This window comes from Phocoena phocoena, chromosome 2, assembly GCF_963924675.1.
Source record: "Phocoena phocoena chromosome 2, mPhoPho1.1, whole genome shotgun sequence".
NCBI lineage: Eukaryota > Metazoa > Chordata > Mammalia > Artiodactyla > Phocoenidae > Phocoena > Phocoena phocoena.
The window spans coordinates 111,890,939-111,917,841 of record NC_089220.1 but is presented as its reverse complement, the minus strand read 5'-3'; the positions used below and the strand labels follow the sequence as shown (position 1 = coordinate 111,917,841).

The following is a 26,903-nucleotide window of genomic DNA, read 5'->3' as shown; positions in this document are numbered from 1 at the left end:
TCATAATCTTCTTATGCAAGCATAGTTACGGAAAGAAAAATCATGGAGAAAGCATTTTCTTCTAAAATTTCATCTGAATTCCCACCTCCATTCCTAGAAATGAGAACTTTTAAACAAGTTCCTCACTGAAAGATGAAGTTATAACTGATTTCATGTGAAAATTACTTTTCCTGAAAATTAAGGCTTAAAATTTAATTTTTAGGCTACTTTCAGAATATATTGGTTGAGATTAGCTTCTCTCTAGAATGAATGTGTACCCCCTAAGTGATCCTCAGTAAATGAGAGAACAGACATTACACAGTAGTAAATCAAAAAGCAAGCTATAATCAAAGCTAAACCGTAGAACATTCTCTTCGATTGCTAAAGTCTATTTCATAAAATTAAAGAGTGTATTACCCCTTTTATGCTTTTCACTCATATTTCCTCTTTTTGGGGATGGGATGAAGATTAGTAAATAACCAAATGATAACTCCCAGTAAGCAGCAGCTGCAGGCCAGTATAGCAGAAGGGCTAAGTCCGAGACCAGTGCTAAATATACATCCATTATAATACCAAAGCCAACCTTGTATTCTAAAGTTTTGTTTTTCTTTTCCAGTCGTTCAATTTCCGATTTCTGTCCTGAGATCACCTTTTGTTTTTCACTTAGTTTTCCTTGAATGTAGTTTTCTTTACTTAAAACAGCATTGTCAAATTCTTGCAACAAAGCTTTAAAAGTAATAGCTGAAACAAGAGCATGCAGGGCAAGTTTACTCCGATTCAGAAATAACCAATGAAATCAACTTTTATGTGATGTGGGCAAGTTATTTTTTCTGAGCACATTTCCTCATTTCAAAATGGGGATTTAAATACCACTTATCTCACATTTTTCTTATGAAGATGTAAGTACATTCACTGAGCACTTACTATGTACCAAGCTGTTCCTGTCCTACATGATTTTCATACATTATCTCATTTATCCTTACAGCACCCTCTGAGGTAGGAGCAATGACAATCCCCATTTTGCGGATGGAAACTAGAAATAAAGGATTAAGTGATTTTCTCAAAGATAGTTATTATAATGTAATACATGTTAAATGCCTTGCAAATAAGTAACTAGTAGGAACTAAAAAGTAACTGTTACCCTTTGATCATCACTGTTGATTTTTGAAAGGGAGAAATTCATACCCACTTTTCTCTTTTGTTTTACTTTCTTGGAATATAAAATGATGCCTTGGGGACTACTAAGTTCAGAGACAAAATAACCCTTCCTTGAAGATTCTATCCGAACAAAGAACTCAATTCCCTGCAAATTTCTGGTGTTAAAATGACTGCAGTTTTGCACTTACACTGTTTGTGAAACTCATCAATCATCATTTGTCGTAGGTGATGTCGTTTCTCTAGTGCTTCAACCAGCCTGGGAAGAGTCTGCTCGTCATTGATATCCAAAATTTCGCAGGATGGCAAAGGTGGAAAACTCTGCAAAACCACTTCTGAAACCAGTAGTTCTGTATTGAGTTATTAAAAATAAAAAGTTAGTTACACAGGAAAAAAAGTTACTCAAACAAGTTTTAACACTGTGATAAGATCCCCAGTCAACATTGTACCTTGTTGGGCTGTCACAATACTTCCTTTAAAATGTGTTATAAAGAAGGAAAAATGAAAAAAAAGGTATATAATAAAAGAAATGTCACTTATACTTTGGTTCAGATTTTTTTTTGCACTTGCTTTTTGAGGGGAAAGGAAGTAAACAGTTTTCTTATGTGAAACAGATTTTTTTCAAAAGAGAGAGAGGCAGACTTATCGGTGGGCAGATGACATAACAGCGGCTCATACCATCTCCAACAGGACCTCCCCGGGCCTGGTTTCTGTATCGCCTTCCCGGCGTTAAACCACATATTGCCTTGTCTGTTGGTCTTGCTACTTCAACTTCTTGGGTCACTTCTGCAAATCTCATGACTTGCTAAGATACAAAATAAATGGGGTTTGTTTTTTTAAACAAATAAGCATATCCAAGTCTTTCTAAAGAAATTAGTAAATGAAACGGTAATAGATTGGTCATTAGTTCACTTCTGTAACTAATGGTTCTGTATCAGTTTAAAAAATGTTCAAAATGTCATTCTTCACATCCAAATGGTTGTTTTCTTTATAGAAAGTCAGACTTTATAAAGGCATTAAAATTACCAAGCTTTCTTCATAATCTTCGGCCTTTGGATTCACACACACGATCAGGCGTACTTTCCCTTCCCCATCAAAGTAGTTCTTGAACAGATGGGTTAACTTTGAATCTCGGTATGGAACCATCTATAGATATATTCAAATCCAAATACATAAGGCAGAAAATGCACACAAACAAAACTATACAAGTGTCCAAAGGCTGCTGCTTACCTTGTTAGTTCCATACGTTTGATTCTCTCTCAGGACCTCCATACACGTTCTTAGCGTCATTAGTGACTGATTAATGTTACCTGACAGAAAAATGTACACAGAAGACATTTGAAGACAACAGTTGAGTAGCTAGAGTGTGGTCTGTTTGCCTATGAAATCCCTACTTCATAGAACTATTAGATGGAAATTACAAATGACAGATTTTAGTGGCCCAACTTAAAGAGCCGTCCACATCTGGCAGTGTTGTGGGAGAGGGCGAGTACCGTCCTTCAGGGACTCTATCGTAAAGACTCTCCACTGAATGCAACATTATGCTGCATGACCCATGAAGTTTCTTCCAAATCTTAAATACTGTGATGTGAAAGAGTATATTAGATACAGATGTTTAATATCCTCATAATAAAATATTTTCTCTAAAGCATGACCATTTCAGGCTACAGGTGGCTCCATCCGGACACTGAAGTCTCCCCTGCACCAGGAGGAGCCCCTGTCTCTACCAGTCAAGCATCTTAAGAGCCAACTAAATCTGTTCCCTCAATGTCTAAACAAGGGTTTCTTACGCAGCACACTTGTTAGTCCCGGCCACTCGTTTGAATTTCTCAGTCGAAGCAAGTCTGACAGATCTATCAAGCCAACAGTACAGGAGACCTCACCTGCCTAGACCCCAGAAGTACCTGAGAATTTTTTCATCCTGAAACCTTAAGGTCAGCTGACTCCACCATGCTTTCATTCTTAGCTGCCTCTCAAAACACAGAGCTTGGGCTTCCCTGGTGGTGCAGTGGTTAAGAATCCCCCTGCCAATGCAGGGGACACGGGTTCGAGCCCTGGTCCGGGAAGATCCCACATGCCATGGAGCAACTAAGCCCACGCGCCACAACTACTGAGCCTGCGCTCTAGAGCCCACGAGCCGCAACTAGAGAAAACTCGCGCGCAGCAATGAAGACCCAACACGTCCAAAAATAAATAAAAATTTTAAAAACAAAACAAAAAAGCCCACAGAGCCCATCTGCACCTCTGTGATATTCCATGATGCATGCTTTATTTTTCTTGACCCCAACTCCCACTGCCCTCCCTCCTTTTCTTCCATTGTGTCTCCAAAATCGATATTCCTGTTAACAGACTTCCCTCATGCTCAGGCCTCTCACACAATGATCCATTCACCCCTTTCCCTAATGCCGGGGGTTCCTAACCCGGGGTCTGTGTTGTCCATGGGTACACTCCAGGGAGTCTGCATGCATGGATGGGAAATAAATTACATCTATTTCTATTGCTCTCTGAAATGTAGCCATTTCTTTCATTATGAATGTAGGCCAAAAACCTACAGTGGCGGTAGTAGTACCACCTGTGATTTTTAATCAGTAGAAGTCACAGATACTTTTATAACACTATGGTTTATTGTTGATCTCAAGATACTTTGAAATTATGCAGTTATTAGACATGCTGATGGGATTTTATTTAAGGCTTTTAATAAAGCACATAAATTACTATATGACAAAGGTTTTAAGAATACTTTAAAAAACACGTTTCAGTCTAATTGGTTTCCTTTTTAATCCTGTATTTTATGTTACACATCCTAAAATATCATTCTGAGTGGTGTCCACAAGCTTTACCCCATCCCATGGCAAAGCCCTGCAACCTTACTTTTATTTCCCAGAAGGGTGGTGCTTCCCCTGCAGCCCTGTAGTCTTGTGAATAAAAGTTGTTTGTTTTCTAAAGCCTGACATTTTATAAGGATGGTGAGTAGAGGGAGGCCAGCAACATTTTCCCAGTTCCTTACTGCTGCCTTCAAATAAATGTTCCCCATACATGCCAGCTCCTGGGTCAACTTCAGGATCTAAGAGGAAGGTCACTCTGACCTGCCATCAGAGGGCCCCAGCCTCCTCAAGTCCAGTAGACCTTTCTCTCTTTACCACTGTAACCACACCCTGAACCTTGTCACTCAGAACTGCAGCACCTCTAGAAACCTGAGGCTAAACTGTGCCCCAGGCACAATATCCTCTTCTAGCTCTCACTCCCTAACCGTGTCACACCTATTCCCCATCCTTATCAACACTGATAGTGCTTTCTGTTTTTCCCCCCAAAGCATCAGAACCCTCAGGTTTCTACTTTGCTCCCAATCCAGCTAAACCTCTTTTCCCATCAAGGTTAATCCTTCCTCTTGTGATCTGGATTCCGGATGCTCTGTCTTCTTATAAAGACGTATATAAAGTGTGTGTGTGTGTGTGTGTGTGTGTGTTTAGTCATTCCATACTCCCTCAAGTCACCTAGCTACTCCTCCACTCTCTCCTTCCCAGTCTCTCTAGGATTTGTTGTCCAAGGCCCTGCCCTCGGTTTGTTCCTCTTTGTTTTCCATGGATAATCTTATCTTCCCCATTGCTTAAATCATGCTTTTATTGGCAAAACCTAAACCTATAAACCTCAAGTCAAATCTCTCTTCCAAATCCATGTACCTCTCTGCTGCCTCCAGATGACAGGATTGCTCATCTGAATTACTGCAAAAGGCTCCTGACTGCTTTTCATCTCTCTAGACTTGCCTCTGGTAAATTAATCTGCTACACTGGGGAAATGGTCTTTCCAAAACTAATCCTTCGTTGACTGTAACAGCAGAAAGATAACAAGTTTTGAAAGTTCAACCAACCTGGGTTTGAACCAGGCTCTAACCTTGGGAAAATTACTTAACCTCTTCCAATCTGAAAACTGGGTACAATACAATCCTGAAAAGTCACAATCAAGAAATCAAGCCCACGTATAGTAGATACTATGACACACACTAGTCCCTTAATAATTGGTAGTCACCATTATTCCTTCAAGAAAAAATTCAGACTTTCTAATATGATAGTCAAGGGTCTTAATGACCTTGCCTTGCCCTTCTTCCTCAGTGGTCACGGCTCACCAACCCACACCCTACACTCCAGCTACCTTGACCCTGCCATGTTCTCTCAGGAATGATGCCTTTAATTCTATCCTCCTTCAGAGAGCTCACGCCTCAATTTAAGTGTCAACTCCACACATTCTTCCCCAAAGCTCCCCTCTCACACACAGCCCCAGAATGGATGGAGCAGTCCTGCTCTGTACTCCCACAGCACCTCGTGCTCACCTCCTTCATACTCTACTGAGACACTCTCTTGTACTAGATGGGCTCTCTAGGGCAGGGTGTCATCCTTTATATCTGTGTTCAACTCCTGTAACACAGTAGGTACTCCATAAATGTTATTAACATAAAACATAACATGAATGGCTCTACTAAATGAAAGATTAAAAGGGAAAAACACGCACACATATTTCCTCTCAACTGGCTTTTGTATGCAAAGATTTTTCCTACCTCCAGAAGCCACTTTTTACCACTTTTTACCACTTTGAATGTTGGAGTAACTATTCAATCACTTAATTTCATGGACCCAGTACTGACACGCCAGCCATAGATATAATAGACACTTTCAATATGAGTATAACCTATTTTATATTTATTTTACTCACTTTTCCTCATTCTTAAAGAAATCAATGTGTTGTAACAGATCAATACCAAACCAGCATAACTAAAGAAAAAGCACTGGTCACTTAGCCTCTAAATTTTTAGTCAAATTAAAGACAGTTATGCATAAACCACCTATCAATAAGTGACGATAAATGGGCATGGCAAGTTTCTGAAAGTTGTAGCAATAAGTAAGTGCTATGCTTTGCTCACCAGCTTCACGTAACCTGTTCCCTTCTGCTTTTGTCCGGTTAGTTCTTTCACTTCCAGCAAGATCTACCAAGGACAACTGGCTAATAGTGATTTGTTCTTTTTCCTGAAGGGAAGATTATAATGCCAGTAACATAAGTTATAACTGGTTTACAATGTTCTTTAAATATATTCAAATCAAATTAAGTCTTATGAGTACAATGTTTGCACAATACAAAATGTATAGTAGGGGTGAAGGATCCACGTTTGGGGGAAGAGTTTGCTAAAAGCATGTGATAAATACCCTCATGGCATTACTTGCCCATTGTCTGGTCTTCTACATTATCCTGTAAGCTCCACAGGAACAGGAATTCTACCTTTTAACCACTTCATCTCCAGCACCTTGCACAGTGCCTAGCACTCAGCAGGAGCTCAATAAATGTCTGCTAAACAGTGAGTCTGCAACAAGGCTAAATATTTGTATAATGAGATATTTGATAATTTTACAGTCTAGTAATTTCATAACACTCTAATAACATAAGAAATGAAAGTCAAGAGATACATAACTGATACTATAACATTAGACGTGATTCAATGGAAAGCAAGTGCACAGAGACTTGACTTAAAAGGATTTTCTAGCTAACATTTATCAAGTGCTGACTGTAAGCCAGGCAATGGACTAAAAACTTGAAATGCCTCACCTCCTTTAACCCTCACAGCATTACAAGGAGGTTATTAGAATTAGGTGAGACAAGCTAGTAAATGCCTGCGAATCAGAATTCAAATCCTGGTGGTCTTTAGTACCATGCTGAACCATCTACTCCTGCCATCTGAAAACCTTCGTGATATACCACAATTTCAAGATATGTTTTGAATGGAATTACATTTTAATAGCTTAAAGTTATTAAATGACTTACATGTTCAGGCTCAAATGCTGTTACTAATCGATATAAGCCTTGTAGCATGACAGGCCCAGGAGTAAAGAGCGGTCAGCAGATGGGGGGCCCTACTGGCCTATCAGCCGAGAGAAGAACAATCTAGAATTGGCCACTCCTGAACTGTACCGAGCCTGGAGAGTTAACTGCTGACATTTAAACACCATTAACTGAATTTCTACATACAAAATGAGTCTTCAGAGATAAAATACATGTTATGATTCATTGTTTTATCTCCTCTATTAGATATTTATAAAGATTTGTAAACCTTTTTCACAACAAAATTCCAGGTTCTAAGATTTAATAGCCAGTTTCCCAAAACTATCATTTTTTAAAAACATCATCACCGACACATATATTAATTCTAGAGCAATATTCAGTGTAATGAAACCTCCATGATTTACCTCCGATTCCCAAAATTAAGGATTCAGAACAAGAAAACACTCCACACGTTAAATCTTTACCTGTAAGACATTGTCTCCATCCGCATCCAAGGGAGCCTGGACTAATTTGATGTTGAACACGCTATGGGAACGGCTGGACTCACGATTCAAATGTGTGTTAGCAATTCGTCGCTTTTTCTGGCCTACAGTGACAGAGAAATCATTGATCAAATCTCTGAGTCATTTCAGTGTACATACCTTCTACCACACCAAAAAGTATTGTCAAATTAGAGTAGCAGCTTTCAGGATTATATCGATCACTGTATATATCTGTAATTCTAGCTCTGCTTCTAACCTCTCCAGAAAACTTCAAAAGCCTCCTCAGTAGATTTCACTTCTACTTCTGTACATCCTGCAACGTACATGTTATGGTTCTTATCTTCACGAAGCAACTTAGATTGTGGAGGTCTATGGGAAAGAAAAAACATTAGTTTCCTATATTATGAGATACTGACATTGCAACTTAAGGACTAAAATGTCAGGCAACATGAGGTCCATTCTTACAACGGGAATAAGCCTAAGCAAGACTCCAGAAGCACATTACACTTGGATGAGAATAAGGATATATAGTAAAAAGATGAGTTACATAACAGGATAACAGGAATCTATTTTGTTTTAAAAGCTTTGCTCTAATTTGTTCTAACAAAGCACATGAAACAACACTTAACTAAACAATCAGAGATCAAAGTAGTAGTATAGCACCATCACATGCACAGGTTAAACATCAAAATGTAGCATTTTCTTAATTTTAAAAGATCAGCAGATAGAGCTGGTTCTGACTTCAGTGTCAACAAAAAACAAATTCAGAAGGAGTTTGGTATATACCAGGAGTGGCAATCCTTTCAAAGTGGCTGGTCAAGTTTTAGTCTAAGGTAGGATGAGGATGGGAAAGGTGCTGCCTGTTTGGCCTCAGTCTTGTGAATGGTGGGGGTAGAAACATTTACCAGCCACCATTATTCAGCAAATGGCAGATTTCTCAGGGACCAAGAAGGGGCTTAGAAGTAGCAGCCGGCCCAGTACCAATGAAAAACCACCTACATGCAAACATGCCACAGATGCCAACCACTAGTATAACTGCACCCTTCTCCTTAAGAAAAGAGCACCATCACATACACAAAATCTGTGTTCCTCATGGGCGCGCTGCAACTATTCCACCTACCAAAGGAATAAGGTAGAAGTTACTGTTTCTATAGCAGCCATCTCACAGCAACACGTTCAGTCCAGAGTATCTGACAGTCACAATGAGTCGTATCTTAAAAATCCTCTGCTTCTAATATTTCTTCATTGTATTAAAAACTAAACCTTAAACCAGCTCAAAAAAGCAGGTTAATCACCACCCTAACAAAATCTGAATTCACTGCCAAATAAGCACCCTGTGAGTTCATTCAAGGAGTTACCAGAAAGGTTACAAGGCACAGTCACATTTGTCAGTCTTCACTTACATAACAAAACCAAGATAGGCTTCTTAGAAAACAATCTCATTTGGAACAAATCAAACAAACTTGGCACATGTGCAGACATGAAAGTGATCGGTAGCAGTGAATGACATCACAAAAGTTTAGGAAAATGGGTATATACAACTGATACTTTGAAACAAATGGGAAAGTAATCAGTCTATAAATTGTTTAATATAAATAAAAGTGGGGGGGCTTCCCTGGTGGCGCAGTGGTTGAGAGTCCGCCTGCCAATGCAGGGGACACGGGTTCTTGCCCCGGTCCGGCAAGATCCCACATGCCGCGGAGCGGCTGGGCCCGCGAGCCATGGCCGCTGAGCCTGCGTGTCTGGAGCCTGTGCTCCGCAACGGGAGAGGCCACAACAGTGAGAGGCCCGCGTACAGCAAAAAATATATAATAATTAAATAAAAGTGGGTATACAGACACCTGTTTTTAGTCTAATTGGTTTTCCAAATCTAGCTGTTCCTCCACTAATATTCACTGAGACATATACACAGAAGTTAAGTAATACAACACAGGTCTTCACATTATTTGTCTTGAGAGGCCCTGACAAAGACAGCATTGAAGATAAGCATTTAGCTTAAGAACAAAACCATCAAGGAACAAGATACCAGAGTCAGCTCTGGCACAAATGTAGTTTGTGATGACAGACTGTAATTGCTCTTCAGTCTCAGCAGGGCAAGACCCAAGGAAATCTAAGTAATAGTCTTTTAACTCTGGTAGAATGACAATACAGATGTCACTTCTTATTGGAGGTCTGTGACTATTAGTTGTACAGACAACAGCTTTAGGCTCCATTCTGTGGGGATCACCGGAACACAGATTAGAGGCTACAGACTCCCAACATTAAGTGTCAGGTTCTTAAAGGTAGCCCCAGGGTACATCAACAGGGACACTTCTTTATACAATTAAGGTCCTTGTCAAAATACAGCCCAGGGCCCACATATATACAGTAGAATATTACTCAGCCATAAAAAGAAACGAAGTTGAGTTATTTGTAGTGAGGTGAATGGACCTAGAGTCTGTCATACAAAGTGAAGTAAGTCAGAAAGAGAAAAACAAATACTGTATGCTAACACATATATATGGAATCTAAAAAAAAAAAAAAAATGGTTCTGAAGAACCTAGGGGCAGGACAGGAATAAAGATGCAGACGTAGAGAATGCACTTGAGGACATGGGGATGGGGAAGTGTAAGATGGGATGAAGTAAGAGAGTTGCACTGACATATACAATACCAAATGTAAAATAGATAGTGGGAAGCAGCTGCATAGCACCGGGAGATCAGCTCGGTGCTCTGTGACCACCTAGAGGGGTGGAATAGGGAGGGTGGGAGGGAGACGCAAGAGGGAGGGGATATGGGGACTTATGCATACATATAGCTGATTCACTTCGTTATACAGCAGAAACTAACACAACAGTGTAAAACAATTACACTCCAATAAAGATGTTAAAAAAAAAAAATACAGCCCAGGGCCAAGAGTTTTTCAAAAGTAAAGTCTAAGGTGAATATTCTCCTTAGATGCCTTAACCCAGTGGTTTTCCTAATACAGCTACATATCTAGTTAATATACAGAACTATTCACCAAGCACCAACTGCATGACATATAAGTTATATTTCATTTTGAAAACAAAAGTAAGCTTTATCCCCATTTATAGCTGAGGAAACCAAACCTCACTGATGTGAAGTGACTTCAAGGTTAGGCAGCTAAGGGACTCTCTCCACTACTTACTTAGGCTTTATGGGATCAAATGGCACCTCTTCCAATAGATCATATATGTAATTATTATATATTTCAATATAAGAGACAAATACACCGTAGACACTATCTTCATCAACCTCTTCTGCTTTGCAAAAGTCTTGTACATTTATCATATCTGCAAACTCTGGATCTACTTGTCGTCTGAAAAAAGAAAGAAAAAGCCCCAAAGTCTCATCTTACACACTGTGAGTAAATAAATGACCTCCATTACAAGCAGGAATGCACAGAGCAACTTTATTCATACTCATGGTTGGGCCAACAGTTCTCCCATATCTCCCCAGATACACAACACAGGACTTTACACCCTCTATCACGAAGAGTGGCACCTTGCCTAAACAGTGATTCAAGGGCAGTGTGCTCAGAACCAAACAGAACAGCTGAGCAAAAAAACTTACTTAAGAACATCCCTCAACTTTGACCTCACTAAAGTCAACGGTCAGACCAACTTCTCCACTTCTGTTCACCATTCCCTATGCCTGAGGAAAGCACTGGACAGGGTTCCCATGAGGCCAGTGTTACAAATGTAATTACTTACTTGCTAGAGGGGGTCTTTGGATTGGGCGTGGCTTCTCTTTTCTGCCGTTCTAATAAAGCATCAACTTCACACTGTATATCCATACTATTCCTATCATTAGATTTAAAAACCTTAAAGTGGGGGCAAAAATCAGACCATAATTTTTAGACTTTGACCTAAATAGTAAGAAATACACTTAAGAAATAAAAAACAATATTTAAACATATTTAAAGTTTCAAAAGGTATCCAATGCCTTAGTTCTCCCTTAATACTACTGTATTCACAGGTATTTTGGCACCTATGCCCTCTAGTGAGTCACAACACACAAAAAATTAAACTTACGTATCGTTTAGCTTGAAACGACCCTATACTGTTAAAGAGCATGTCCAAACAGCGAGGAAGCAGTCCTCCTTCCCCTGGAGAACCAGTCATAGTGTGAGTTTTTCCACTTCCCGTCACACCATATGTAAAAAGGAGACCTACGATGTAACAAGTCACAGTTATATATTAATTGGCTATATCTTAAAAGTCCTCCATGTATAATATTTTTTGTATTAGAAAACACTTAAAATTAACTGCTCAACACCTCAACATATGAGGCAAATGCTAACAGCCATGAAAGGAGAAATCAACAGTAACACAATAGGGAGACTTTAACGCCCACTTCCATCAATGGACAGATCATCCAGACAGAAAATCAATAACGAAACACGGGCCATAAATGACACATTATACCAGATGGACTTAATTGATATTTATAAAACATTCCATCCAAAAGCAGAATATACATTCTTCTCAGGTGCACATGGAACATTCTCCAGGACTGACCACATGCTGGATGACAAAACAAGCCTCAGTAAATTTAAGAAAACTGAAATCATATCAAGCATCTTTTCTGACCGCAACGCTAAGAGATTTGAAATCACAAGAAAAATAACTGTCCAAAAAACCCAAGTAAGTGGAAGCTAAACAATATGTTACTAAACAACCAATGGATCACTGAAGAAATAAAATACCTAGAGACAAATAACAACAAAAACATGACAATCAAAAACGTATGTGATGCAGGAAAAGCAGTTCTAGCAGGGAAGTTTATAGCAATAAAATCTTACCTCAGGAAACAAGAAAAATCTCAAACAACTTAACCTTACACCTAAAGCAACTAAAGAAAAAAGAATAAACAAAACCCAAAGTGAGTAGAAGGAAAGAAATCATAAAGATTGGAGCAGAATGAAATGAAATAGAGATGAAGAAAACAACAGAAAAGAGCAATGAAACTAAAAGCTGGTTCTTTGAAAAGGTAAACGAGACTGATAAATCTTTAGCCAGATGCATCAAGAAAAAAAAGGGAGGGCTCAAATCAAGAAAATCAAAAGTGAAAACAGAGAAGTTACAACAGACACCACAGAAATACAAGGGATCATAAGAGACTACTACAAGCAACTGTATGCCAATAAAATGGATAACCTAGAGGAAACGGACAAATTCTTAGAAAGGTACAAGCTCCCAAGACTCAACCAGGAAGAAATAGAAAATATGAAAGGACCGATCATAAGTACTGAAACTGAAACTGTGATTAAAACCTCCCAGCAGGGCTTCCCTGGTGGCGCAGTGGTTCAGAGTCCGCCTGCCGATGCAGGGGACACGGGTTCGTGCCCTGGTCCGGGAAGATCCCACATGCTGTGGAGCGGCTGGGCCCATGAGCCCTGGCCGCTGAGCCTGCGCATCTGGAGCCTGTGCTCCACAACAGGAGAGGCCACAACAGTGAGAGGCCCACGTACCGCAAAAAAAAAAAAAAAAAAAAAAAAAAAAAAAAAAAAAAAACCTCCCAGCAAACAAAAGTCCAGGACCAGATGGCTTCACAGGCAAATTCTATCACACATTTAGAGAAGAGTTAACACCTATCCTTCTGAAACTATTCCAAAAAATTGCAGAGGAAGGAACACTCCCAAATTCATTCTACAAGGCCGCTATCACCCTGATACCAAAACCTGACAAGGGTAACACAGAAAAAATTAACAGGCCAGTATCTTTGATAAACATAGACACAAAAATTCTCAACAAAATACTAGCAAACCGAATCCAACAACACATAAAAAAGGTCACACACCATGACCATGTTGGATTCATCCCAGGGTTCCAAGATCGATCCAACATACATAAATCAATAAATGAGATACACCACATCAACAGAAGAAAGGAAGAAAACCTCATGATCATCAATAGATGCAGAAAAAGCATTTGACAAAATTCAACATTCACTCATGATAAAAACCCTTATGAAACTGGATAGAGAGGGAACATATCTCAACATAATAAAAGCTATTTATGACAAACCCACAGCCAATATAATATTCAATGGTGAAAAGCTGAAAGACTTCCCGCTAAAATATGGAACAAGGATGCCCACTCTCACCACTTCTCTTCAACACAGTATTGGAAGTCCTAGCCACAGCAATCAGACAAGAAAAAGAAATAAAGGTATTTAAATTCATAAGGAAGAGGTAAAATTGTCATTATATGCAAATGACATGATAATATATGTAGAAAACCCTGAAGACTCCACACTAAAACCGATAAATGAATCCAGCAAGGTAGCAGGTTACAAGATTAACATACAGAAATAGGTTGCACTTCTTTACACTAACAATGAAATATCATAAAGGGAATGTAAATAAACAATCCCTTTTAAACTCCCACAAATAAAATACTTAGAAATAAACCTCACCAAGGAGGCGAAAGACTTATATGCTGAGAACTACAAAACATTATTAAAGGAAATTAAAGATGATTCAAAGAAATGGAAAGATATCCCATGCTCTTGGATTGGACGAATTAATATTGCTAAAATGGCCATACTACCCAAAGCAATCTACAGATTTAATGTGATCCCTATTAAATTACCAATGGTATTTTTCACAGAAATAGAATAATACCAAAATATACATGGAACCATAAAAGACCCAGAATTGCCAAAGCAATCCTGAGGAAAAAGAAAAAAGCAGGAGGCCTAACGCTCCCAGACCTCACTACAAGACTACAGTAATCAAAACAGCATGGTATTGGCACAAAAACAGATATACAGATCAATGGAACAGAAGAGAGAGCCCAGAAATAAACCCACACACCTATGGCTTAAAGACCTAATTATAAGACCAGACACTCGGAGTTCCCTGGTGGCCTAGTGGTTAGGATTTGGCGCTTTCACTGCAGAGGCCCAGGTTCGATCCCTGGATTGCACCATCCTGCATGCCGCGTGGCAAAGCCAAATTGAAAAAAATAAAAAAGAAAGAAAAGACAAGACACCATAAAACTCCTAGTAGAGAACATAGGCAAAACATTCTCTGACATAAATCATACCCATGTTTTTTTAGGTCAGTCTCCCAAGGCAATAGAAATAAAAGCAAAAATAAACAAATGGGACCTAATCAAACTTATAAGCTTTTGCACAGCAAAGGAAACGACAAACAAAATGAAAAGACAACTTACGGACTGGGAGAAAATATTTGCAAATGATGCAACTGACAAGGGCTTAATTTCCCAAATATGCAAACAGCTCATACAACTCAATAACAAAAAAAACAAACAACCCAATAAAAAATGGGCAGAAGACCTAAATAGACATTTCTACAAAGAAGACATACAGATGGCCAATAGGCACATGAAAAGATACTCAATGTCGCTAATTACTAGAGAAATGCAAATCAAAACCACAATGAGGTACCACCTCACACCAGTCAGAATGGCCATCAATAAAAAGTCTACAAATAGCAAATGCTGGAGAGGATGTGGAGAAACCCTCCTACCCCGTTGGTGGGAATGTAAATTGGTAGAGCCACTATGGAGAAGAGTATGGAGTTTCCTTAAAAAACTAAAAACAGAGCTACCATAAGATGCAGCAATCCCATTCCTGGGCATATATCCAGAGCAAACCATGGTTTGAAGGGATACATGCACCCCAGTGTTCATTGCAGTGCTGTTTACAATAGCCAAAACATGGAAACAACATAAATGTCCACTGACAGATGAATGGATAAGGAAGATGTGGTACATATATACAATGCAATATTACTCAGCTGTAGAAAAGAATGAAATACTGCCATTTGCAGCAACATGGATGGACCTAGAGATTATCACACTCTAGGTATAATAGTAAGCGAAGCAAGTTAGAAAGGCAAATACCATGATAAAACTTATTATGTGGAATCTTAAATATGACACAAATCAACATATCTATGAAACAAAAACAGACTCACAAATACAGAGAACAGACTTGTGGTTGCCAAGGTAAGGGGGGGGGGTAGGAGAGGGAAGGAGTGGGAGTTTGGGATTAGCAGAGGCAAACTATTATATATAGGATGGATAACAACAAGGTCCTATTGTATAGCACAAGGAACTATATTCGATATCCTGTGACAAACCATAATTGAAAAGAATATGAAAAGGAATATATATATATAACTGAATCACTTTGCCATACAGAAGAAATTAACACAACATTGTAAATCAACTACACTTCAATAAAATTTAAAAATACACTCCCAACAAACAAAAATCCAGGACCAGATGGTTTCACAGGCGAATTCTGTCAACATTTAGAGAAGAGTTAACACCTATTCTTCTGAAACTCTTCTAAAAAATTGCAGAGGAAGGAACACTCCCAAACTCATTCTACAAGGCCACCATCATCCTGATACTACAACCAGACAAGAATATCAGAAAAAAAGAAAATTACAGGCCAATATCACTGATGAATACAGATGCAAAAATTCTCAACAAAATACTAGCAAACTGAATCCAACAATACATTAAAAGGATCATACACCATGATCAAGTGGGATTTATCCCAGGGATTCAAGGATTCTTCAGTATCCACAAATCAATCAGTGTGATACACCACATTAACAAACTGAAGAATAAAAACCCTTTGATCATCTCAATAGATGCAGAAAATGCTTTTGACAAAATCAACACCCATTTATGATAAAAAACTCTCCAGAAAGTGGGCATAGAGGGAACACACCTTAACATAATAAAGGTCATGTATGACAAACCTACAGCTAACATCATACTCAATGGTGAAAAGCCTAAAGCATTCCCTCTAAGATCAGGAACAAGACAAGGATATTCACTGTCACCACTTTTATTCAACATAGTTTTGAAGTCCTAGCCATGGCAATCAGAGGAGAAAAAGAAATAAAAGGAATCCAAATTGGAAAAGAAGAAGAAAACCGTCACTGTTTGCAGATGACATGATACTATACATAGAAAATCCTAAAGATGCTACCAGAAAACTACTAGAGCTGGTCAATGAATCTGGTAAAGTTGCAAGATACAAAATTAATACACAGAAATCTCTTGCATTTCTATACACTAATAATGAAAGATTAGAAAGAGAAATTAAGAAAACAATCCCATTTACCATCACATCAAAAAGAATAAAATACCTAGGAATAAACCTACCTAAGGAGGCAAAAGACCTGTACACAGAAAACTATAAAACTTTCTTGATGAAAGAAATTGAAGATGACATAAACTGATGGAAAGGTATACCATGTTCTTGGATTGGAAGAATCAATATTGTCAAAATGGCTATACTACAAGGCAATCTACAGATTCAGCGCAATCCCTATCAAATAACCAATGGCATTTTCCACATAACTGGAACAAAAATATTTTTACATTTGTGTGGAAACGCAAAAGACCCCGAATAGCCAAAGCAATCCTGAGAAAGAAAAATGGAGCTGGAGGAATCAGGCTCCCTGACTTCAGACTATACTAAACTACAGAAATCAAAACAGTATGGTACTGGCACAAAAACAGAAATATAGATCAATGGAAAAGGATAGAAAGCTCAGAAATAAACCCATGCACCTATGGTCAATTAATTTAGGACAAAGGAGGCAAGAATATATAATGGAGAAATGACAGTCTCTTCAATAAGTGGTGCTGGGAAAACTGGACAGCTGCATGTAAAATAATGAAATTAGAACAGTCTCTAACACCATACACAAAAATAAACTCAAAATGGATTATTAGAGATCTAAATGTAAGACCTGATACTATAAAACTCCTAGCACACTCTTTGACGTAAATCACAGCAAGATCTTTTCGGATCCACCTCCTACAGTAATAAAAACCAAAACAAAAGTAAACAAATGGGACCTAATTATACTGTAAAGCTTTTGCACAGAAAAGGAAACCATATTCAAAATGAAAAGACAACCCACAGAATGGCAGAAAATATTTATTTGCAAATGATGCGACCGACAAGGGATTCATTTCCAAAATATACAAACAGCTCATGCAGCATCACACACACACACAAAAACCCAATAAAAAAATGGGCAGAAGACCTAAACAGACATTTCTCCAAGGAAGACATACAGATGGCCAAGAGGCACATGAAAAGATGGTCAACATTGCTTTGTATTAGAGAAATGCAAATCAAAACTACAATGAGATATCGCCTCACACAAGTCAGAATGGCCATCATCAAAAAGTCTACAAATAACAAATGCTGGAGAGGCTGTGGAGAAAAGGGAACCCTCCTACCCTGCTGGTGGCAATGTAAATTGGTATAGCCACTATGGAGAACAGTATGGAGGTTCCTTAAAAAACTAAAAATAGAGCTACCATAGGATGCAGCAATCCCAGGCCTGGACATATATCCAGAGAATACCATGGTTCAAAAGGATACATGCACCCCAATGTTCATTGCAGCACTGTTTGTAATAGCCAAGACATGGAAGCAACCTCAATGTCCATCGACAGGTGAATGGATAAAGAAGATGTGGTACATATATAAAATGGAATATTACTCAGCCATTAAAAAGAATGAAATAATGCCATTTGCAGTAACATGGATGGACCTGGAGATTATCATACTAAGTGAAATAAGTCAGACAGAAAAAGACAAGTATCATATGATATTGCTTATATGCAGAATGTAAAAACTTAAAAAATGATACAAATGAACCTATTTACAAAATAGACTCACAGACTAAAACAAATTATGGTTACCAAAGGGGAGGGATAAATTGGGAGTTTGGGACTGACATATACACGCTACTATATTTAAAATAGATAATCAACAAGGACCTACTGTATAGCACAGGGAAATCTACTCAATATTCTGTAATAACCTATATGGGAAAAGAATCTGAAAAAGAATGGATATATGTATAACTGAGTCACTTAGCTGTACACCTGAAACTAACACAACACTGTAAATCAACTATACTCCAATGCAAAATAAAAATTAAATTTGAAAAAATAAGCAAATTAAAAAATTAAAATAACTGCTCAAAAAAGCAGGTTTAACACTACTCTGGCAAATTAAATGGGTTCAAGGCTGAACATAAACCAAGTATCTAAGCATCAAAAAAGTTTTATCAGAGAGGGAGAAAAAGAAAAATTCAACAAAACTCCAAGAATCATACCATTTTTGCCGTGAATGAGGTCATCTACCAAGGGATTAGCCACAACATCAAAGAGCTCCTTTTGGGTGGTATGAGTGCCAAATACTTGTTTAAATGAATACTGAGTCTGTGGAGAAGAAAAAAATAAAAAAACACATAAACGGAATTCCACTATAGCTAGGCTAGAAATATATCTGTTTAAACATATTCAGATGTTTCCTTATGAACAATTAGATCTGGACATGAAAAAAAAATACCAATAGTCTTTAAACTTGGAATCTTTAAAAAATTCATGACATACTTAAATTATACCAATTATAAACTGGTAAATATTTAGTTATAACTACTGAAGAGACTGCAGAAAAGTCTTGTCTACTAATGCCTCATAGACTAAGGCTGATTTTGCTTTAATTAAGTGACAAAGGAGTTCAAAAGGTATTACAACGATTCAGTCATAGACTTGTGAAAATCCTCAAGCATTACTTCATATACTATTTTACTGCTATCTATTTTTCTTTACAAAGGTGTCATTTAAAATGGCATAGCAGTATAAAACCAAGAGTTTTGATGTACTGCCTTTTTTTTTTTTTTTTTTTGTGGTACGTGGGCCTCTCACTGTTGTGGCCTCTCCCGTTGCGGAGCACAGGCTCCGGATGCGCAGGCTCAGCGGCCATGGCTCACAGGCCCAGCCGCTACGCAAGCATGTGGGATCCTCCCGGACTGGAGCACGATCCCGTGTCCCCTGCATCGGCAGGCGGACTCTCAACCACTGCGCCACCAGGGAAGCCCTGTACTGCTTTTTTTAAACTAGCAAACAACAGTCAATATAATCTCATCTGAGTTTTGTTTGTTTGTTTGTTTATTCTTGGCTGTGCCACAAGGCATGCAGGATACTAGTTCCCTGACCAGGGATATAACCCAGGTGCATTGGAGTGGAAGCATGGAGTCTCAACCACTGGATCACCAGAGAAGTCCCTCATCTGAGTTTTTCTATGAAATAAATTTTAAATAAACTGTGACCTTTAAAAAAGAAATAATACTTCAATTATCAAATCTTTCAAAATATGACTTATTATAAAGCATATCTATATTATCAGAAATATTACCAAACTCCTACTTGGAAAGTAAGATTGGGGACTAGGGTATATATTTCAAGGTAAATTAAAATGCCCTAATTATCCAGGGACTGGAGTTCTATTCTTTCTATTTTTGTTACTTTCTAGCTTTATTAGTTTGTAGACATTGCAATTGTTCCTGTAGGCTTCCTGAATTTCTTGCAATTTTTGCTCCATGAATGTCAATGCTGTTATTTGGTGCATGAGTATTCACTAGAATTTACTATGGATTATAGTCTTTGTCACATGGCCCCTTTTCCCTGTTTTACAACATTTTATCTTAAATTCAACCTGCTCACATATCAGTATCATGACCCTTATGTTTTTAAAATTAGCAGTTTTGTCCCCCAAAAGGAGACACGTATAGATTAGGACTCAAATACATCATCATCATTATTAACAGCAACTTGCACTTAACACTAACCGTGTCCCAAGCGCTGCCTTAGCATATTAGTGAAGCATTTTTACAACCTCTGAGGTAGGTACTATCAGTTATTATGGCTCATTTTATAACTTGTTAAAGATCACACACCTACTTCAGCTAAGCTAACTCTCACCTTTGTAGAAGTTTTTATTCCAATCCTACAAAACAGCTTTAGAGTTCACAGAAAGAACAAAGAATCTTAGAACTGAAAAGATACATACAGGTTAGTGCTGACAGGTCAATGACCTCCCAGTCCTCATGAACAATCCCCACCCTCTTCCAGGTGAAGAAAACTGAGGCAAGAAGGAACTTGCCCAAGCTCATGAAGCTAATTAGTGTCAAAGCCATTTCCATTCCAACACTTCTTCCATTATCCAGTGTTGCCTTCTGTCAAAAAGCACTGAGAACTTTTAATCCCCACCAAACTTTTAGTACTATTTACACATACATGAAATTAACTCTAATAAAGAAGTAAAATTCAATAAGTCAGTTCTCAACTATTTTACATTCTCAAAGGCCTACTCCTCCATGAAGCCTTCCCAGACCATTCCCTCATGCTTAATCCGTATCTACTGAGTGTTTGGCAAACAGGACAGATACGGTACATATCCCCTAGACGTGTGTATTACATCAGGGGAGAGACAATAAACAAGTAAATAAATCTATAGGTTGGGGTAAGTGCTGTCAAGGAAGTATAGAGAGTACAGGCCGCGAGAGAAGTGGGAGGGGTGCCACTGCTTATGGGGGTAATCTGGACACACTCTCGGAGGAAGTGATTTAAGCTAAAACCTAAGGATAAGAAGCCATCCCGCTAAGAGCTAAGGGAAAAGCCCTGAGGCAAGATTCTGGCTTATCGAAGCAATTTAGGATTGTATGAGTACTAAGAGGTGAGGCGGAGAGAGATAGGAAGATTAAGCAGGATTGTGCCCATTTAAAAACTTTATTCCTTAGAAGGTTTTAAACAGGAAAATGGTGACCGGAAGGGGGGGCATAAATTAGGACTGGGATTAGCAGATACAAACTGCTATACATAAAATAGATAAACAACATCCTCCTGTATAATACAGGCAAGTGTATTCAATATCTTGTAGTAAACCATAATGGAAAGGAATATGAAAAAGAATATATACATATATGTATAACTGAGTCACTTTGCTGTATACCAGAAGCTAATACAGCATTGTAAATTAATGGTACTTCAGTTAAAAAAAGAAAAAGGAAAATGTGAGGTCTGATTTCTGCTTTAAAAGATGACTGGCTGCTCTGTGGCAATGGATTAGAGAAGATTCAGAGTGGAAGCAGGTGGTCCAGCTGGCTTCAGTATAGTCTTGTTAATGTTACTCAAAGTGTGGTCAGCAGGCAGGCCAATGCCCCTCTGAGAGCTGTCTGTCTCCAGTCCAGGGGGAGGTAATTACAGAGGTGGAGGGTAAATGCTTAGAACCTCTGTAGCCATTTCACACAGCTGCAACATCCCAGCATGTGATCAGTGGGGCTTATCTCTGAACAGATTATAAACCAGTCCTCTGCTAACTTTGCCTAACAGTTGTCTAACAGTTTCTTGTGGCAAAGCTGCACAAAAGTATCAGTCACCATGCACTGAAAAAAGCTGCTTCTTCACCACAGTTTGAGAAGCACTTGTCTCCGTTAATTAATAACAGGCCTCAGACGAGGGTAGTGGCAGTGGAGATAGAACTGAAAGGACAGTTTCCAGATACACACTGGAGCAGAACTGAAAGGATCTACTAATGAATGGGATATGAGGGGGGACAAGAGAAAGGTAGGGACAGGGTGTCTGGTTTGAGCAAATAGATGGTGGAGGTGCTATTTATTGACAAGAAAAAACAAGGGAGGAAGTGATCTAGAGGGGAAAAAACTCAAGAGTTCTTTTGGACATGCCTGTGTGACATCCAAGCAGTGGACGTTCAAGTTGAGAGAGAAAAGATTTAGTCTGGAAATAAAAATTCCAAAATTTTTTTGGAATTTTACCATATCATCAACATGTAAAGCCATGGAAAAGTATAGATAGGGAAGAGAGCCCTGGGTATAGCCCAACCTGGTATTTAGAGGTTGGAAAAGGAGGCGAAGCCTGCAGACAGTGGCCAGTGAAAGACAGAACGTGGAGAATTGGAGCGGAAGACAGGACAGTGCTGCTGAGAAACAGATCATAATGAAGACAAAGAGGTGTCCATCACATCTAGCAGCAGAGAGGCCACTGGTGGGCTTTTGACTAGCAATCTCCCTCGAGTAGCGTACACGAAGGAGTGAAGGCAGCTTGAAAGAAGAGATGACACCCTGAATTAATACTTTTTTCTGCATTCCCAGAGTCCATTTCTTTAAACACACCTCTGTCTTACCAATGAGGGTCACTTGCTTAGCATCTATGCTCCCAGCTAAGTTGTAAGCTCCATAAAGGCAAGGACCGTGTCTTAGTTTTTAAAGTCTCCTTCTATGCTCCAGCTTAGCACACGTTTGTCGAACTGAACTGAACTCTCTTTGTTTAACATTTTACTAAAAATAAAAACACTTCATAAGAGAGCAATACAAGTATACAATGCCGGGGCTTCCCTGGTGGCGCAGTGGTTGAGAGTCCGCCTGCCAAGGCAGGGGACGCGGGTTCGTGCCCCGGTCCGGGAAGATCCCACATGCCACGGAGTGGCTGGGTCCGGGAGCCATGCCGCTGAGCCTGCACGTCCGGAGCCTGTGCTCCGCAACGGGAGAGGGCACAACAGTGAGAGGCCCGTGTACCGCAAAAAAAAACAAAAACAAAAACCATCAAGTATACAATGCCTATTAAATGTTATTTCAATCCCACACATGTAACTATATATATACATGTAACTGCCTAGCACAATCAGGTATCATTCCACATTAAACTATTCCTAATATATGCTCTAAAAAGCTATAATCATCCAATACAAGAAATTAATCATCTAAAAGCAATCTTCTAACTCCAGTATACCAAAGGTGTGTCTGTACAGCCCAGAAATTAAAGACACTTTTTTTTTTTTTTTTTTTTGCGGTACGCGGGCCTCTCACTGTTGTGGCCTCTCTCGTTGCGGAGCACAGGCTCCGGACGCGCAGGCTCAGCGGCCATGGATCATGGGCCCAACCCCTCAGTGGCATGTGGGATCTTCCCGGATCAGGGCACGAACCCGTATCCCCTGCATCGGCAGGCGGACTCTCAACCACTGCGCCACCAGGGAAGCCCCAAAGACACTTTTGATATGGTGGTTAGAGTGAAGTAAATAAGTCTTTCAATAAAGTGGAAACACATGAATGTTGTTAAATGGAAAACATGGAAAAGTCATTTAGGAAAGAACCTATCAATTAAAAACAGCTGCTTCCAATAGGAATTACCTCCTTATAGTCTCCATTTCGGTTGAGCCTGTAACCCTCAGGAGGATGAAGCTGAACTGTCGTGTTACTGATCACCTCTATGCAACACTCCTGCTCTGGGAGGCTCAGTGGGCGCACCCTGCAGTACACCTGAAAATACACGAAGGTGCTTAAAGAACAATGGTTGACTTTTTACCTGACTTTTCATTCATTCATTCATTCAAACATTTGTTCTCTAAACTTAAGTATATATACTTAGAGCTGTGAAAGCCAAGATCTGCTACCCTGCTTCCCAATTTGCTAATTGTCAAATGCAAACAGATATTTTAGATATGAATTTTAAATGCACATGATATCAAAACAATGAGAATTATTTGAAAAGCTGTTAGGATTGTCTGGAATTGGATGTCAATTAAAACTTGCCAGCTTAACACTTCATACACTAAGGTGCGCGATCTGAAATATGGTCTTCTTTTTTTTAAATTTAATCTTATTTATTTAATTTTTGGCTGCGCGCGGGCTTTCTCTAGTTGCAGCCAGCGGGGGCTACTCTTCGTTGTGGTGCACGGGCTTCTCACTGCAGTGGCTTCTCTTGTTGCCGAGCACGGGCTCTACGTGCGCAGGCTTCGGTAGTTGTGCCGCACGGGCTTAGTTGCTCCGCATCACGTGGGATCTTCCCAGACCGGGGCTCGAACCCGTGTCCCCTGCATTGGCAGGCGGATTCTTAACCACTGTGCCACCAGGGAAGCCCGAAATATGGTCTTCTTAATCAGTGATAGGGTTGGGGAAAATCTGTTCAGCACTATATGCAAAGCATCTGGTTCCCACAACTCAAATCAAGAGATACATTCCAGTGCCGATGAAGGGAAGATTTAAAAACCCCAGAGCAAACCACCTTTCTTTTATTTGCCATTTGCTTTTAAAAGCAAGTTCCCAAGCCTGCATGAAGAATTCTCCAAGATAGTTGAAGAATATTTTTTCATTATCTAACTTTTCAAATATAATTAGTTATAGGAAGTCTGCAACTGAAAACCAAACACTTCATTTTACTGGGCTAATGTATCCTACATAGAAACAAAGTTTCAAAGCTGGAACCAGCCTAAGTCATTTAGTATCATCCTTTCAGCTAAATGTTCTTTGACTCCACTTCCACGTCTCCATCCCTTCCAATCATAAGACACAAAAGGACTGAAGAAAGAAGACACACACAAATTCACAGGGAGACCTTACCCCAACGGGGTCTTTAAGACTCGTTTGGGATCCTTTTTTCACCGGTGGTTTCCTGGGTGTCTTAGTTCTCCTGGTCACAGATACAAAAACATTTCAGTTCAACACTAATATATAAAAGCTTCACCTGTAATTCATACAGAGATGACCTTCCTAGGGTTTATAAAATTATCCTTTAGCAGTTCCACAACACTATATCCCAAATAACATGAATAAGAATAAATTTCCTTAGTAGAAGAGTGTTTGTGGCATGGATAACTCAAAAGTAATTAAAATTTGGCTTAGGAGACATTTTTGCTACTAAAAAATAGAGATAACAGGCCCAAAATGGGGTCACTTGTGCTAAGCCCCACATCACCAAACTGACTCTTCATACCTAACTTACAGTTCCAACCTCTCCCAGGAGTAGAATATTAAACCAGTCAATATGGAATCACCTGGTCAGCGCTAGTGAGGTAATCTGCCTGATAGACCCTTGCCATCCACTAAATGATGTTCACCTTGCCACAGACAATCCACTCATTGCTAGTATAATTCCCTTGTTCCATCCCCCTCTGCCTATAAAAAAAACTTCCATTTTGTACAGCTCTTAGGAGCACCTTTGTGCGTGCCAGATAGGATGCTGCCTGATTCATGAATCATTGAAAAAAGCCGGTAAGGTCTTTACAATTTACCTAGTTGAGTTCTGTTTTTTAGTATCTATTTATAGTTCTGTATGTAAAATAGCTTATTCTCTTGAGCAACAATTTTACAGACACTACAAATTTGAAAAATCTACAGATAGTTGACCACACTTATCTCGAAAGTCATTTACGTAGGTACATAAGCACACACGCCATGCCAACAGCCCACTGCCAAGGCAGACAAGTGATTAACTTCAATAAATTATAAAAATGCAGATGGAGGAATCCATTCTTTCATCAAGATTTGTCTTTACTTTCAAGCAACAAGGGATTACTGAATTCTCAAAACTATCACCCTTTGTCCTCAAACAAAATGTGGTCCCCAAACTGCAATTTCGTGCTCTCTTAAGTAGGGACAGTAGAAAAAGATATTTTGCTTTATTCACCATTTCTCTAGCATGCCACTCTCCCCTTTCCCCCATTTATCTATAGACTAGAAAAACATTTAACACTAAGTGAAATTACTGGCTTGGATTTTAGGTTATTAAAATACTTCTTCAACCCCTTCCCAGATGAAACAAGCAAAGTCGTGTTTTAAGTGCAAAATATTACGGTAGGCTTACTTAAACTCAACATTTTTCCCCAACGATCTCGACTTTAGCCTCTTAAGAAAACAAGTTGCCTTTGCAAACGACTAGCTACGTGATGGTGCTAATTATAAAGGCAGCCCTCTTCTTTGCACAAGTATTTCTTTACCCAGCAGCAGTCAAGGAATTAGGCTGAGCTGCAAACGTCACCGACTCCGTGAGGAATGCGGGCGTGGGCTTTTGTGTCGGCGGCGGGGCTGTCTGAGACCCAAGAACAGAGCAAAATAACTGGCCTTCACCCGGGGGTGGTCGCGGCCCTCAGGCTACCGCGCTAGGCTAAGAAAATCACGCAGTGCGCTCGGACGCCGGGGCTCTCCGGGGGCTGAGACCACCTACCCAACCCCAACCCCAGGACACAACACTCGGCGCACCCATGAGACGACCCCCGGCCCGCACTAACTCCGCAAAATGCAACCCGTGGGTGCGGGCGGCAGGGGATGGAAAGGGAAACTTAAGAAAGGGTAGAGGCGGCGGTCCCGGAACCAGGTGGAGGGCGACCTGGCTAACCCGAACTGGGGTTGCCGCCCAAACTTCCCCCTCCTCCCAACTTGGGGCCGACATTTCCTGGCCGAGTGAAGCGAGGGCGGCGGGGAGCCGGACGGGGTCGACGCGGACGGGGTCTCCGCGCCCGGGCTCCCCCTGGGCGGTAGTGATGGGGGCTCCCTCCCACTTCGGGGGCTGCGGCCCGGGAGACGCGGGGCTCGGTACCGACGGCGTGTCCCGGGGCCTGCTGCGGCGGCATGAGACGCCGGCCCCGGCTCTGCGGCCCGGTACTCACGCTGGCTTCATGGCAGCAGGCTCCGCGCTGCCCAGACGTGCGAGCGGGACGCCGGACTCGGTCGGGCGGGCTGGCGAGGACGGCGGGCCGCAGGAACCGGCCGCGGGCACCGGGGCTCGGCAGCTCAGGCGTGGCGCTCAGAAAAGCCTAGAGAAGCAGCTCCGGGACCAGGTGAGCTCGCGCCCGGCGCATTTCAAAC

At 40.1% G+C, this 26,903-nt stretch overlaps 1 protein-coding gene across 1 annotated transcript in view; it reads right to left on the bottom strand.

Annotated features, from left to right (window-relative positions):
• KIF23 (kinesin family member 23) overlaps positions 1 to 26,903 on the bottom strand; it is a 33,985-nt gene extending 7,082 nt beyond the window's left edge. The window contains exons 1-15 of the mRNA XM_065871292.1: positions 26,705 to 26,903; positions 24,660 to 24,729; positions 23,451 to 23,579; positions 18,576 to 18,681; positions 11,476 to 11,612; positions 11,155 to 11,264; positions 10,590 to 10,760; positions 7,699 to 7,811; positions 7,425 to 7,546; positions 6,050 to 6,152; positions 2,365 to 2,444; positions 2,161 to 2,280; positions 1,813 to 1,939; positions 1,326 to 1,484; positions 563 to 720 (exon numbers count right to left, since the gene is read on the bottom strand). Of these exons, the coding sequence (XP_065727364.1) occupies positions 563 to 720; positions 1,326 to 1,484; positions 1,813 to 1,939; positions 2,161 to 2,280; positions 2,365 to 2,444; positions 6,050 to 6,152; positions 7,425 to 7,546; positions 7,699 to 7,811; positions 10,590 to 10,760; positions 11,155 to 11,264; positions 11,476 to 11,612; positions 18,576 to 18,681; positions 23,451 to 23,579; positions 24,660 to 24,729; positions 26,705 to 26,715 (1,716 nt within the window). The 5' untranslated portion in view covers positions 26,716 to 26,903. The remainder of the gene's footprint in view (positions 1 to 562; positions 721 to 1,325; positions 1,485 to 1,812; positions 1,940 to 2,160; positions 2,281 to 2,364; positions 2,445 to 6,049; positions 6,153 to 7,424; positions 7,547 to 7,698; positions 7,812 to 10,589; positions 10,761 to 11,154; positions 11,265 to 11,475; positions 11,613 to 18,575; positions 18,682 to 23,450; positions 23,580 to 24,659; positions 24,730 to 26,704) is intronic.